Raw genomic sequence first — 16838 nt, 5'->3', positions numbered from 1 at the left:
GGAGGAAATGCCACCAACTTTGCCATTTGGTCTCTTGTCGGCACTGCTACAGCATACTTGGTAAAGTGATATGTCATTACCAGGCAATAGGAGTACCCAGACGTAGAGTACCCTATCAAAACATAGTCAATCATGAGTAGCTCTAATGGAGCGGAAGACTTAATAGACTGTATGGGAGCCTGCTGGTCAGGGCTTTTACTGAGCCCACAGAGCCGACACTGCCGACATGTGTCTGACACCATCCCTTCCAACTCAGGGCAATAGAAGACTCGCTGTAACCACTGAAGTGTCTTTTCACTTCCAAAGTGGGCTCCCTTCTCATGCGCCTCATGAGCAACCACCGGACCCATCCATCCAGGAATTACCAGTTGGTACAGGTGCTGTAGCATGGATGGCAGGTACACCTTATGATAGAAAAGGCCCTGTTCCACACACAATTTGTCCCACTGTCGCAGTAGTTTCATTCCTTCAGTGGACAGTTGAGCTTTGTCCTCTGCACAGGACCAGACCGCATTTTGTACCCAACGGCGCACAAGTTTAATGTCTGGGCACTCGTCCTGGTCTTTTGCCCAATCTGAGATCATTTTACCCAGGACACAAGGCATCCCTGATGCCACTCCACTTGAGTGTACCACATTTTGGAAAAGAGGTACCAGCCCCAAGGCCGGAGTTTCAGTGTCTTCAAGTTGGTCATCAACATTTTCACCCGAGGACTCAAGTGGTACCTTGACAATGCATCTGCATTTCCATTTTCTCAGTCAGAGCGAAACTTAATGCGATAATTACATTTTGCAAGGTGGGTGACCCACCGCTGTTCCAACGCACCCAGTTTTGCATTCTCTAAGTGAGCCAGCGGGTTGTTATCTGTCATGACTAGCACCTCAACTCCTGTTAGATACTCAGCAAAGCGTTCTGTCTTTGCCTACACTAGAGCCAGTAATTCCAGCCAAAATGAGCTGTAGTTAGCCGAATTATGCTCGCTGTCTCTTAAAGACCTGCTGCCATACGCAATCACTCGCTCTTGACCATCCTGCACCTGTGCTAGTACCGCCCCTCACCCATGAAGGCTACAATCTGTGTACAACAGAAAAGGTGGTGTCAAACCGGGCATATGCCAACAACGGAGCACCCGTTAGGGCGGGTTTAACTTCATCAAATGCCTTTTTCTGGTGGGGTCCCCATTGAATGGGGCGGTTTTGTGGACCCCGCGCTGTCCCTCTTAAAAGTTCATTCACGGGATCCACCACTTGTGAGAATTTAGGCACAAATCGCCGATAGTACCCCGCTAAGCCTAAGAAGGCCTGCACTTCTTGCATGTTGCAGGGATGCGGCCACTCTTGTACAGCCTTCACCTTACTAGCTGCAGTTAGCACCCCATCCGGGTTCACCACACGTCCCAAGTACTTAATATGGCTCTAGAACAGTTGACTTTTTTTAGCTTTATTTTCAGGCCATAGCGACTGAGCCGCCGGAGAACTTGACGCAGCTTCTCAAGATGATCTTCAAATGAGGTCCCGAAAGTTCAGATCGCTTAAGCAATATTCCATCAGATGTTGGAAGGTTCCCGGGACGTTAATGAGCCCAAAGGGCATCTAGTTGAATTCAAAGAGCCCCATCGGTAAGACAAACACCTTCTTGGTCAGATCTTTTTCGGCCATTGGTACCTGCCAGTAACCACTTGCCAATCCAACATCGAGAAATACTTGGCCCGCCCCAATGCCGACAGGGATTCTTCAATACGAGGTAAAGGGTATGCGTCCCGTACTGTGTGGGCATTCAATTTTCGATATTCCACACAAAATGGAAGGGTCCCATCCTTCTTTCAGACCAAGACTACAGGAGCCGCCCAGGGGCTCTGACTCGGATCACTTGATTGTCAAGGATACTGGCCACCATGCCCTTCACTTCTTGATAGAACACTGGGGGAATATTGTTCCCTAATGGGAGGAGTATCCCCTGTGGAAATCTCATGCTCAATCGTCCAAGCACATCCAAAGTCCTCCTCATGTCACGAGAAGTTCTCTTGATGCTCCCACAAAACTTCCTTCAACTGTTACAACTGCACGGAGGTCAGTCTCTCCCGATCCACTCCCACCTGATCCATGATCACATGACCATTCCAATCTTCGTTAGGGGGTTCGATCTAGTCTACCTCGATCACATATGTCCACGATGACTGTTGGTCTGGAAGCAGTTCAAATCCTGCCTTGTCGGGTACCTTCCCGGCCGGCACAAACAGTTAAGCCAGAATGTTCTCAGCGGGAATTGTAACAGCCTCATCTAGAACATTGATGCATCGGACCGGCATCAGTCCATTCTTCACAATCATCAGAGACCGAGCCACATGTACCTTGGCAAATGAGGACTTCTCTGAGGCTGGCTCGAGTAGTACTTCAAGCCCATTCAATCTCCAGGCAGCCCCCACCGGCAGTATTAATATTTCTTCTTGTCTGGGTGCCAGCATGAATGTGGTCCGCAATGGCACTCGAACCAGGCCCACCCGACCCCCTGGGATTGCACTCTTCAGTAGGTCCAAGCTCAACACTAGATGGTGTAACATTCTCTGTGTAGGTTGGTGGTTTGTAGCACGGGTCCAGTATTGGGGTCCCTTAGTGGCATACATCTGGTGATTCAAATCCCGCCGCATGTTCATTCCGAGTCACTTCCATTCCTCTTCTACGGGGGGTGGTCCAACAGCACTATCCCTTTCTGACCCAGCTCCTGACCAAACATTTTGAGCTGCATCCACATGATCCCCTTAACTGTCAGTTGGCCATTGTTTGCGGCGGTAAGTCGTATCACCCGGCCATCTTCCGGTACCACTAGTTGACTGAAGTATTTCTCATACACTTCTAAAGGCATTATGGTACATTCAGATCCTGTGTCGACCAAGCACCTCATCTTCCACCCTTCAAACTCTGCTTCCAACACTGGACTGCTTGCGAACAAATCTTGTTCATTCCTTTGAGGGCTTTGTGGGGGGTGGGCCACTGCTACTCGCCCTCTCATGGCAGTGGCCAGAAGTTTAAAGGTGGTGAAGGGGCCTCTGGGGCTGCAGGCGTCCGACAGTAAGGAGAGATGTGTCCCTGGCATCCACACTTCCAGCAGGTAACTGCTGCTCGTGGACAAGAACTTGACTCATTCAAGGAGGGCAACCTGGCTACCTGCGGAACCACCGTCCCAGGGGACACGGCAGATGGCCCCTCTGCAGAAGTAGAAACCGGCCCAGCTCTAAGTTTGGACATCTCCAGCTTCAGCTTCTTCAGCTCGGCACGCAGAGCTTGTACCACGTTTAAGAGCCCTTCCTCTCCTGACACTGATGACCGGTTTCCTTCCAGCTGTGCATTGTTCACTGAACCCTCAGCCACCAGGGCGAACTCCTCCTCCCTTTCCACCACAGCTCGATAAATCTGCCAGAAAGATAATTCTGGTTCTCCATCAGTTTGTCTCGGAGAAGTCTGTTGGCTAACCCGGTGATGAATTGATCCTGAAGCAAACGGTCTACCTCTTGGAACACCCCCATAGCCCCAGGGTCTAGTTACTACAACTCATTCATTGTCTCCTGCAAGTTATTAAAGTACTGCATCAGAGACTCACATTCCTTTGGGGGCGATTAAAGAACAGGGACCGTAGCTGGGCCACTCGAGCTCGGCCTCCCAAACTCCCCTCTAACAGTTTCAAAATCTTTTCTAGCGTATCTCTTTGTTTCTGGATGTACCATCATCATTTGCCTAGCATCGCCCTCTGGTGCATTTAATGCCAGCTTGGCGCGTAACGCGGGAGCCAGATTACACATACGCACAATACTCTGAACCCTCTCAGCCCAATCCTGCAAAGCCATGTTACACCTGTCTTATTTTGGCATGTGCTGGAGTAAAGCTCCTACCGGTACATGCTCTCCCAGAGTTGCTGCGGCTGCCAGGGGATGTGCAACCACCGAGGGGGTTGATAGTGCAGCGGGGTCATTTCTTTCCTTGCCTCCGTCCATGACAAATGCTGGATCCTGCCGACTATGCCAAAAATATAATGACCAGAGGTCCTAATAAGATCCAGTGGGTTACAATCTGAAGCGGAGATGGAAATACCAAAACTCCCTTTACTGGAATATGAATTGAAATGAAATTCAAGATTATCTGAAACAGTCTGAGAATTCCCAATTATTTACACTCAATCAGCCAAGACTGAAATCAACGTGCCAATCCCAAAAATTTCCAAATTATGTGTATTACACTAAGTTAAACAAAGTCTTCTAGTGAACTATCTGAAAAGCAGGTAAATCTGACGGAGAGGTGTCATGGGAGACTGGGATGGCACACTGACTATAACTTGTTAAATACCAACAATATGAATATATATGTAAATATAACAACCGTTCTTATACAATTAATCTAGGGATACCCGGGTATCTATTTCTACGGTACAGTTCACCTGAGGTGAGTCTCTACTTAGGTATATATCTTGCACGGCTGCAGCCAGTCCCATAATCTTTGCACCAAGCAGTTACAGCAAAACAAAGCTCTGTGTCTTTTAGGCCATTTCCAAGCCCACACTATGGGAACTTACAGTTCTGATGCCTCTAGATACGAACTGGTATAGCACTTCAATGAGGCTTGTGGGGATCCCTCTCAATATGGATGATACAGGATACTGTCTCGCCTCTAACAGTCACTAGCAGCTTCCTCTGGGAGCAGAATCTGTACAGAAAGGATGTCTTCAGTCCTTTTTCAGCTCAGAAGAGCAGGGATTCCATGGAGCTCCACAGTCACACAGCTTTCAGAAATGCTCTGTCCTTGTTTCACAGCAGAACCACCGGTTCACAAGCAAAAGGGGTTAACACTCTCACAAAAACGCTGGCAGCAAACAGTCTTTACAGAGTCCAGACTTCTTATTTCTCATGAGCTGCCTCACGCTGTGTCTCATATGGCAGTCTCTCTGTTTCTGGAAGTTTCATCTCACAGCGTTCTAGACAGCAGACACTAGGCCCCACCCCCAGCACACAGTTTCCCGGGCAGCACCTGCTCTTAGCTCCAACAGTCAAATCCCGCAGGGTCCTACTGCTCTCCTGATGTTATCACAGTTCACCCTCTTACACATTACTCGACAACCCATTCTTAGCAACTATAGAAAGCTAGAAAAATACATATATATTGTTGCCTCTCCTTTGATGTTGGTGTTGTGTCTCCCAGCGGTGACGTAACATTGTTCGGTCATATGTCCATTGCAGCCAATCAGTGACAGCAGATTAGTTGCAGCCTTAACTATTCCATCAGGGTGGATGTCCTCTCTTATGGGATAATGGAAGGCTGCAGGGGTCGCGTGACATAATGTCATATTACCAACGGGAGCCCGAGCGCTGACGTCAGATGATCTACGTTTCAAAAGAAAATCTGCTCCTAATTTTACAATATAGATCTGTCAATAGATGGCCAAATTGAGTTAGCAAGATTGTATTTTTACTGATTTCCAAAACCATTCATCAATGCATATCTTTGACAGACAACCTTCTAAAAAAGACAGCCCATTGCCTATAATGCTGTGTCAGAGATGTTAAGCAACTAAAATTTTTGTACCCCTCAAATTTCAGGAAATATTGGTCCTCAAGTGCTCTTTGTTTTTTAAAAGGAGCACTATAGGAGATAAGTATATGTGTTGTTCATTATTTTACTATGACCACTATAGCTGTTTTGAAAGGGTTATGGGTGGATGTTCTCTTTATAGAGTTTGGTGACAATTTTTGTTTGGTACCACTCAAATTTCAGGAAATATTGGTCCCCAGATGCAGTTTTCTTTTTAAAAAAGGAGCACTATACTCACCTTCCCTGGGTCCTGTGCTGAGTCTTCATGGATGTTCTTGATGTCTGTTATCGGCTGTGATGTTAATGTCACATTGACAAAGCAATAGCCAATCAGTAAGATTTAAGTGAAGCGTTCCTTCTATACTGACAGAATAACTGAGCTCAATGATTGGCTCCCATGATGTTGATGTTGCACTGCAGCCAATACCAGGCACCAGGAGCAGTGGCAGAGACTCTGAGTTGATGATGAGTGTAGCATGGTTTGTTTTTTCATACCAAACTGTGCCCAGGGACCAGTATTTCATGAAAGGGGAAAACCCTTGTAAGCCTACCATACACTTTTGATAGCTGTAGACCAAACAATGGTTTGGCAGATGGTTTGACCATCACTTATCTTGCCCAACTCTCCAATACACAGGAACATTCATTTGACGAAGCACTCTTGCATTCTCTATGAGAGAGCCGCTGCAAACAAATCTGGTAGCCGCTTATCCTACAAATAATGAAAGGATTGGCAGTCCGAAATTGGATACTCTGAATCCTTTTCTCCCCTGACATCATCTGTGGAGCCGAGAATTGGAATCTGTCATACATATTAGACTGTTGTCTGAACCCATTGATATCGGCCGGTTAGGCAAAAATTAGTCTAATGTGTACAGAGGACTTTAGGGCTCTAAAAAGCCTCACAATATTCATTGTTGGTCTGAACTCATGGCCTACCTTGATGTTGTCGTCAGCCGCAAAGACCATTAGTACATTTCTCATTTCATCTCCTTTACCACCCCAGGATGATATGTGTCCTTATCACATGTAGAAAATTACCTGGTTCCCATCTACAGGATAGTTGTGTTTGGTTCCATAGACTTTTGCCACAGACACAGCTACCGCATATGCAACTATTCCGATGGAAAATGCAGAGGCAATCATTTCAGAAAACATGCTCACATCTGGAGCGACGGGGTTTTGGAACCTAAAAGAGATTATATACAGCCATCATTTACCTGTCTAATTTTCTTATACAGAACTTTGTTTCAAGAAGTACATTTCGAGGGACTTTTATCCACGTTACTGTCTTGTAAGTGATCTATTAGGCCTAGAATGTAACATCTGCTCTATGTGCCATTTTAGTGATCAGATAATTTATTAATTCTATCTTTCCATTTACAGAATTAAAGGCAGCTACCACAAGGGCAAACAAAACTATAAAATATTATATATTTGTAATCTGGCTAATTAACCTAATTATTTGTATTTGAGAACATGAAGCTTCATATTAGCTTTTACTACTTACAATGTCATATGTCTTTCTTTCTATGCTCTCTGTAAAAATTCAAAATTCTCTTTAGTACTCAAAAAGAATTACTGTAACACTCATATTTCAGTGATTTATTATGTACTCAAAAAAAGGGTACAAGAGTCATCAGTATTTTATATCCGAGATTCATCAGTGTTTGGTCAGAGTTAGACTAATAATACTACTTTTCATCCATGATGTCGGTAAAAATGAACATGTCTCCGTGATTTTTTCCACATACAAACTCTGATATGTGAACAGCGCCATACAGTTGTGCTCAAAAGTTTACATACCCCGACAGATTTTTTCCTCTCTTGACCTTTTTTTCCGAGAATATGAATGATAACACCAACACTTTTTCTCCACTCCTGGTTAGTGGTTGGATGAATGTGAAATTGTGAGATTGTTCCTAACATGCTTTTCAGTTCTCAGTTCCCTGTAGTAGCATCGAGTCTGCTGCACCTGCCAGTGCTTCCTTCAACGGCAGTAGAGCCAGCTGCACCCGCAGGTGCTCACCTCAATGGCAGCAGAACCAGCTGCACCCGCCAGTGCTCACCTCAATGGCAGCAGAGCAAGCTGCACCCCCCAGTGCTCACCTCAACGGCAGCGAAGCCAGCTGCATCTGTCATTGCTGACCTCAACGGCAGAATGCCCAGCTGCACCCGCCAGTTCTCACGTCAACGGCAGCAGAGCCAGCTGCATTCGCCAGTGCTCACCTCAATGGCAGCAAAGCCAGCTGCACCTGCCAGTGCTCACCTCAATGGCAGACTGTCCTGTCTCTACCTGCGGTTCCTGTCATCTTCTCTACCTGCCTGCATTTGTTGGACATTCCCCCTGGCCACTCTATCTATCTGCACCTAGGGGTCAGCCGCCATCTACCCAAGGTTAGTCCTGGAGTAGCACCTGGATCACCTCCCTTGTCTCACAATGGACTGCTATGTCGTCAGCTGCTGCGTGTCCGTGGTTGGGTTGGGTGAGGCTCCTATTCACGCCCCTTCAGGTCTTTCTTGGGCTTTGGCACAGTGGTTCCACCACCCAGCCCGTTACAGTTTGTACAGGTCATGGAATCCGCTGGCTCCCAGGTGTCTTCCATCTCGGACCTATACCTTGAGGTCTCCCGCCAGAAAGATCAGCAGGACAAGATTCTGTTATTTTTACGGTCTGTAAATACTCGTCTTGACACGCTGGCAGTACCAGCTGCTTCCACATCCTCTCAGGCAGCACTTACCACCACAGTGATCCACCAGGCTGCCAGTTATGCACCATGTTCTGGACCTCTTCTGTCGGCTCCTCCATGCTTTGGCAGAGATCCCATCCAGTGACTGGGGTTAATTAACCAGTGCATGCTGCACTTCGAACTCCTGGCTCATCAGTTCACCTTGGACCGAGCCAAAGTGGCCTTCATCATGTTATACCTATCTGATGAGACTCTAGCATGGCTCAATCCTCTGTGGATTGAAAGAGGGGATCCGTTAGTTTCGAACCTACAATCCTTCTTGGAAGTCTTTCGTAAAGTCTTCGACGGGCCCAGTCGCATTTCTTTTGCAGCTTCTTCTCTGCTCTGGTTACGCCAAGGTAACCTCTCTGTGGGCCAGTATGTAGTCCGTTTCCGTACTTTGTCTTTAGAACTCGCTTGGAACAATGAGGTTCTGGTGGCAACCTTCTGGGAACGTCAGTCCGGGCGAATCAAGGATGATCTGGCAGGCCGGGAGATACCCACCTATCTGGATGACCTGGTGCCTCTCACAAACAGAATTGACATTAGGTTCCAGGAATGGACCAAAGAGGTGAGCCACGAGAGAAGATCGGTACGCCTGGCTCCCACCTTCCAATGACCGATCATTAAACAAGTTCCTGCTGCATCTTCTTTGCTTGAACCTATGCAGATTGACCAGGTGAAGCTAACCAAGTGCCACCAAGATGTTCGTCGGACCGAAGGGACATGCTTCTACTGCGGCAGCTCCAAACACCTTATTTGGACTTGCCCCGAGAGACCAGGAAACACCAGTGCCTAGGTTCGGTAGGAGTCGTTATCCTGGGCAAGACTTCTACCTCTCCATCATTAACCCTGACTGTATATGTCTACTGCGGCAAAGGATCTTTTGTAGAATTGGCGCAAATGGACTCTGGTTCTGTGGGTAATTTTGTTCAACAGGCTGTGGTCAAGCGGTATAAAATTCCAGTCCTACGTCTACCGGATCCGTTGGTGATTTTGTCAGTGGATGGAAAGCCTCTTCCCAAGACCATCCAGTTCATCACGGAGCCACTGAATTTTCAGGTGGGCACCCTATAATCGGAGAAGATTTCACTTCACATGCTGTCAGGTCTCTCTACTTCTAGGTCTCCCATGGCTGTAAAAACATGAGCCTGTTCTGGACTGGAGGTCTGGAAAAGTACTCCGTTGGGGCTTGGTATGTCACGAAATGTGCCTTGCTCCCATTCGTCCTGTCCGGTCTCCTACTTCTCCTGCTAATTTGCCTGGCCTGCCTACGACATATTGAACATATGCGGATATCTTTGAAGAAGGAAGAAGAGGCTGAGACCTTGCCACCTCATAGGCCGTATGACTGCACGATTGACCTCCTGCTGGATACCTCACCACTGCGAGGCTGAATCTACCCCCAGTCCCAGGTCGAGACTCAGGCTATGTTCAAGTATATAGAAGAGAAGCTCGCTAGGGGATTTATCTGGAAATTCTCATCTCCGGTCGGAGCTGGGTTTTTCAGTGTGAAGAAGGATGGCTCTCTGTGACCCTGCATTGACTACAGGGGCCTTAAGCAAATCAAGGTAAAAAATAAGTACCCCCTACCCCTGATCTCCGAGCTGTTTGATCGCCTGAAGGGTTCCAGAATCTTCATGAAGCTTGACCTACGAGGGGCATCCAACCTCTTTCGAATTCGCCAGGGAGACAATTGGAAGACTGTCTTCAACAAAACCACAAAAAGAGGAATAAAGATCCTCCAATATTCAAGATAAACCAAAAACAGGCAGAGATGCTTACCTGTCCAAACAGGCCTCAATACAAATGCACAAACAGGGTGCAGTGGACCTAAGTAAAATGGCAACTGCACAGGTGCAATAATACCAAATGACATAGCCAGCCATCAATCAGGGATTGGCCGTGTGGCACACCAGTGCAAAAAAATATAATCCGTATGTAGCAATGTTCACACAAGGAATGCAGAGCATCTGGTTCACAGCCTATTAGTGATGCCTCTTTTTGTGGTTATTATGTTAGTGTAAGGAACCTTGACGCAGTTTGCCAGCTTACGTATTATGGCCAGAATATCAAACAATACCTTACATATATTGATATGTTTTTGTGCACTTTATATTTTTTTCGGGCTGCAGTTGGGCCCAAATGGTTCTGTAAACTGTGGCCTCTGTTCACACCGGATGCATTATAGTTAGCACTGGGCTGCCCGCCATATGGCGTCACTAATAGGCTGTGAACCAGATACTCTGCATTTCTTGTGTGAACATTGCCACACATGGATTATATTTTTTTGCACTGGTGTGCCACACGGCCAATCCCTGATTGAAGGCTGGCTGTTTAGTTAGGTATTATTGCACCTGTGCAGTTGCCATTTTACTTGGGTCCGCTGCTCCCTGTTTGTGCATTTGTATTGAGGCCTGTTTAGACTCTGCCTGTATTTGTTTTTTCTTGCCACTCCGACTCCTGTCAGCGCTGAGGACGTTTTTGAGGTAGAAAACATTTTGGCCACCAAGAAGGTAAGAGGAAAGACCTTCTTTCTTGTGGATTTGAAGGGGTTTGGTCTTGAGGAGAGGTCCGTGGAGCCCAGGGAGAACATCCATGACCCTCTCCTCCTGGAGAAATTTCTGACAGGCTTGAAAAAGAGGAGGTGTAATGGGGGCTAATGTGTTGCCTGCATCTCTGCCTGCATTCCCTTTCTCCCTGCAGAGACATCAGCATACTCACCAAGGCTCCCATCCTGCTCCTTCTGGGTCTGCTGCTGTCCGGGGTGCATGTACTCTTAGCAGGTCCCCAGGCACTATGCTTAGAGCGCGCATGCACACTTCCTCTTTCTTAATGGGGCCACCTGCGTTCCTCTAAAGTGTCCCCAGCTGGAGGCCTCTTACTATTTAAACCATCTCCTCCAATATGGAGGTGCCTGTACAATGTTGTGAGTTTTTCCTAACATGCTTGTCAGTTCTCAGGTCCCTGTTGTGACGAGTGTCAGCTTAAGCTGAGTCGTTTTTCTTTGAATGAGTGGACCTTCTGGGCCATGGCACCCACCCACCTAGGGCGAGCTGACCTAGTGAGGAACCACCCCCTATACAGGCAGTGTCAGGGGCAAGACCAAGGGCGTGAGCCACCATGGCAGCTGGACCAGACGGCCGGCTCAGGAAGCAAGACAAGACGTGACAAGGCATTAGTTCAAGTAAACTTCATTCAGGAACACTTCAGGGTACAACAGGTGCAAAGGTGAACACACAAAGAACACAAAGCAAGATGCGTGCAAGAGCACGCCGAGGTCCAAGGCATCAGGAACTCTTCAGGGTATGACGGGTGCCAAATGTGAACACACAGAATCCATATAACAAGGTGCGTGCCAGGGCACGCCAAAGTCCAAGGCAGGGTGCGAGGAATCAGACTCTGGAAGGCTGGCAAGGGCTGACAGGGTCCAGGCATCAGAGTGTAGACATCTGGCTCCAGACCTCTGGCAGTAGTCAGCTGGCTTCAGGAATCCGGCAGACAAACTAGTAGACAAAACAGGGTGCGTGCAAGGAGACATGCCAGGATCAGATTCACAGAACGGAGACCTGCGCATGCCGAGGGGCATGCCAGGGACGGGTACAAGAACGGAGATCTGCGCATGCCGAGGGGCATGCCAGGGACGGGTACAAGGACGGAGGCCTGCGCGTGCAAGGGCACGCCAGGGAGGAGCACAAGGACGGTGGCCTGCGCGTGCGAGGGCACGCCAGGGACGGGTTCAATGGCATCGGAACCCGGGATGCTGGCATCGACTGACAGGGTCCAGGAATCAGGCTACAGACATAGCTCCGGACATCAGGCTGCAGTCATCTAGGTCCGGACCTCTGGCAGCGGTCGGCAGGTTACGGAATCCGGCAGGCAAACTAGGGTTCAGAGCAGAGCAAAAGAGACACAAGGCTTTGTGCAAGAGTAGCACGAAAAGGCACAGTGCGGGAACCAGCGTGCATGCAAGGGAGCACGGAGACCACAGCTAGGGGCACCGGCAGGTGGTACCGACGATGGCATATGCAGGCGGGCACGACTAGAGGCGGCACCGCTGCGGCCACGCAGCCGGGGACCACAATAGCACTGGACGGTGGGCACGGCTGAGGCACACAGGCGAGCATGGCTAGAGGCGGCACAACTGAGGCACACCAGGCAGGCACAGGCGACCAGGCACGTGCATGGAGGCACGGAGCCACAAGGCAGGGCTAGGCAAAGATACAGGACAGAGATGCGTGCAGACAGCACGGCAAAGCCTAGTACGAAAAGTGCAAGAGCGCACAAAACAGAGACAAGCATAGAGTATTAGACTGAACCCTGCGCATGCAAAGGACATGCCAGGGGCGAAGTACAATGCGAGGCCTGCGCGTACTGAGGGGCATGCCAGGGACAGAGCACAGAACGGAGGCCTGCATGTGTAGACAGAAACGTCAGGGACAGGAACAGAGTCTAGCAGCGGAGCGTAGGCCGAAGCCCAGAGCCGGGCCAAGGAAGAACCTTGGGGCTAGACAGGGTACAGAGCGAGGCCTGCACGTGCAGAGAGGCACGTCAGGGAGCAGGGTACACGAAGCAGCAAAGCAAGGCAAGACAGGAAACCAGGCACGGAAACATAGACAGAAACACAGAACGGAATCATGGCAAAGTAGGACTACAAGGCAAAGCAGAGCAGAGACAAAACATGGCACGAGGGACAAACACCAGACAAGGCACGAGACAAGAGATGGAATACGAGCACAGAGCGTGTGCAGAGACGCACGACAGAGCAGAGTGCAAGGGCACAGAATAGAGGGAGCGACCCAGCAGACCAATCAGCCATGCAGGGAAGCAACACAATACTCCGGCCCTGAGCATAGGAAGGGGCGGTCTAATATAGGGCATAGCACCACCACTTCCGGGTCAGCTCAGGGAAGAACTTCCAGTTCAGTCAGATCCTCTAGGATCACAGAGTGCGGTCACATGATCAGGGTTTCAGACATGCAGAGACGATTGCAGAACCAGACAGTGCAGGATCCTAGGAAAGATCACAGGATCAGAGTTCCAGACATGCAGAGATGAATGCAGAACCGGACAGTGCAGGATCCTAGGAAAGGCCACATGATCAGGGTTTCAGACATGCAGAGACGATTGCAGAACCAGACAGTGCAGGATCCTAGGAAAGGTCACATGATCAGGAATTCTAGACATGACGAGATTATCACAGAAGGAAGAGCAGAAACACAGGCATCTTGCAGCCCAACAGTCACAAGGTAAGTGTGCACACTGCTCCAGGGATCACACATGATAGCAGACATGATATGCGCGTGCACACCACTCCAGGGGTTCTTGAGGAAAAATAGACATGGCAGATATGACCGACATGGCGGACATGACATCTGTACTAGCATCGAGTCTGCTGCACCCGCCAGTGCTTCCTTCAAATGGTAGCAGAGCCAGCTGCACCCGCCAGTGCTCACCTCCATGGCAACAGAGCCAGCTGCACCCACCAGTGCCCACCTCAATGGCAGCAAAGTCAGCTGCACCCACCAATGCTCACCTCAACAGCAGTAATGCCAGCTGCACTTGCCAGTGCCCACCTCAACAGCAGCTAAGCCAGCTGCACCCATCAATGCTCACCTCAACAGCAGCAGAGTCAGCTGCACCCGCCAGTGGTCACCTCAACAGCAGCAGAGCCAGCTGCACCCGCCAGTGCTCACCTCAACAGCAGACTGTCCTGTCTGCACTTGTGGTTCCTGTCATCTTTTCTACCTGCCTGCATCTGTTGGACATTCCCTCGGGCCATTCCAGCTATCCGCTCCTAGGGGTCAGCCGCCATCTACCCAAGGTCAGTCCTGGAGTAGCACCTGGATCACCTCCCTTGTCTCTCCATGGACTGCAGTGTCATTAGCTGCTGCTGTCACGGTCATGTGTGGCTGGACACAGCGCCCCCAGCAGGGCGAATTTAGATGACACGTGTGACCCTGGATACACCGCCTCCAGTTGGGCGAATTTAAATAATAACACATGCAGCTGGATACGCCGCCTCCAACAGGCGAATTCAGGTAATACACGTAACACGTAAATCTGGAAACCCCGCCTCCAGTAAGGCGAATTTAAACAATAAGGGAAAACCTGGGTAACAATAACAATGGTGGCCCTACGATAGGGAATGGGGAAGTGGAGACCTCCTGCACTCCCCTGAGTCAGTATCTCTACACTCCTAGCGTTCCCTAGGCCGGTTCCGCACCGGGTGCCGCTCAGGATACCTTTAAACCCTAGCGCGCCCTGCACCTAAACCCTCACTAGGGAAATGGTCGGTGCGGAAACTAATCCCACCACTGCACTAAACACACATAAGGAAAAGTGACAAAACAGGGGAACACCACTTAGCTTTGCTCTGTTGCTTAAGCTCCCAGCAATAGAGCCCACCACCTGTGTGCATCTTTTCCTCCGACTGGGTCCAACACCATAGTGCAGCCTTGGAGCAAACAGAGTCCACCGCCTCCATGCAGCTGTCCAGAAAACAGAGTCCAGCATATGAGTCCAGCTTTCCGCAAAAGAGTCCAGCATGTTGAGTCCAGCTTTTCAGCAACCGAATCCAGCATCATGAGTGCAGCTCTACACCATAGCTGCCACTCCACCAGGCCATGCAAGAACTCCTTGATGACACCATAGCTGCAACTCCACCAAACCATGCCAGCCCTCCTCGCAGACACCATAGCTGCCACTCCAGGACTCTCACTGAGCTGCCCGGGACTCTCTTTCAGCTCCATCCTTCACCCAGGCTTGCATGTAACTGAGGACGAATCACCACCCATGATTGACACACCTGACACTCTCTTATAGAGCAATCACACCTGTAACATAATTGCGTGCACAAACTAAAGTAACCAAGTGCAATGACGCTCACCACCACCGGGGGGCAAAACCACCTTTGGCACAGAGCCAAAGGAAAAAAAAGGTTACTTTGTGCATTTACTCTGTCAGATCCAACCTGGATCATGACAGCTGCATGTCCGTGGTCGGATTTGGTGAGGCTCCTAGTCAAGCCCCTCCAGGTCTTCCTTGGGCTTTGGCACAGTAGTTCCACCACCCAGCCCGTCACAAAAAGTTTACATACCCCAGCAGAACTTTTGCACTCTTGGCCTTTTTTCAGAGAATTTGAATGATAACATGAAAACTTTTCTCCACTCATGGTTTGTGGTTGGGTGAAGCCATTTATTTTCAAACTACTGTGTTTTCTCTTTTTAAATCATAATGACGACCCAAAACATCCAAATGACCCTGACCAAAAGTTCACATACCCTGGTGATTTTGGCCTGATAACATGCACAGAAGTTGACACAAATGGGTTTGAATGACTACTAAATGTAGCATCCTCACCTGTGACCTGTTTGCTTGTAATCAGTGTGTGTGCGTAACAGCTGAGTGAGTTTCTGAGATCCAGACAGACTCTTGCATCTTTCATCCAGCCATTGATATTTCAGAATTGTGTGTCATGGGGAAAGCAAAAGAGTTGTCAATGGATCTACAGGAAAAGGTAGTTGAACTGTATAACACAGGAAAGGGATCCAAAATGATATCTAAGGAATTGATAATGCCAGTCAGCAGCGTTCAAACTGTGATTAACAAATGGAAAACTGGGGCTCTGTAAAAACAAAACCACGGTCAGGTACACCAACAAAAATGTTGTCCACAACTGCCAGGAAAATTGTTCGGGATGCAAAGAAATACCAACAAATAATATTAGCTTAAATACAGGACTCTCTGAAAACTAGCAGTGTGGCTGTTTCAAGATGTACAATAAGGAGGCTCTTGAAGAAAATTGGGCTGCGTGGTCGAGTCGCCAGAAGAAAGCCATTATTGCACAAATGCCACAAAGTATCTTTCCTACAATATGCAAAACAGCACAGAGACAAGCTTCAAAACTTCTGGAACAAGATAATTTGGAGTCACGAGACCAAAATTTAACTTTTTGGCCAGAACCATTAACGGCACATTTGGAGAGCGGTCAACAAGACCTATGATGAAAGGAACACCATTCCTACTGTAATGCACGTAGGTGGATCACTGTTTTGGGGATATATGAGCTACAAAGGCACAGGGAACTGGGTCAAAGTTGAAGGAAAGATGAATGCAGCATGTTATCAGCAAATACTGGAGGCAAATTTGCACTCAACAGCCCGGAAGCTGCGCATGATCCAAAAACACTAAGCTAAGTTGACCTGTCATTGGCTACAGCAGAAAAAAAGTGAAGGCTCTGAAGTGGCCATCTCAGTCTCCTGACCTCAATATCATTGAGCCACTCTGGGGAGATTTCAAGCACGCAGTCAAGGAATTTACAAGTCTAGACAGCCGAGGAATTTACAAGAACTGGAGGCATTTTGCTAAGAGTGGGCAGCTTTACAATCTGAGAAAATAAAGAACCTCATCCACAACTACCACAAAAACTTTAAGTTGTCATTGATGCTAAAGGATGCAATACAAGGTATTAAGAAATGTGAACTTTTGATCAGGGTAATTTGGACATTTTGGGCTGTCATTATGATTTAAA

The 16838-nt window shown here is 48.5% G+C and overlaps 1 protein-coding gene across 1 annotated transcript in view; it reads right to left on the bottom strand.

Moving 5' to 3' along the window:
• Positions 1 to 16838, bottom strand: part of LOC141069338 (pendrin-like) — a 195878-nt gene that overhangs the window by 83837 nt on the left and 95203 nt on the right. Inside the window, exon 8 of the mRNA XM_073558816.1 lies at positions 6618 to 6765. Within this exon, the coding sequence (XP_073414917.1) occupies positions 6618 to 6765 (148 nt within the window). The remainder of the gene's footprint in view (positions 1 to 6617; positions 6766 to 16838) is intronic.

Source organism: Dendrobates tinctorius, unplaced genomic scaffold, assembly GCF_039654945.1.
Source record: "Dendrobates tinctorius isolate UK_male_01 unplaced genomic scaffold, ASM3965494v1 ptg000258l, whole genome shotgun sequence".
NCBI lineage: Eukaryota > Metazoa > Chordata > Amphibia > Anura > Dendrobatidae > Dendrobates > Dendrobates tinctorius.
The sequence above is the reverse complement of the archived record's forward strand: the minus strand, read 5'-3'. Positions and strand labels throughout refer to the sequence as shown.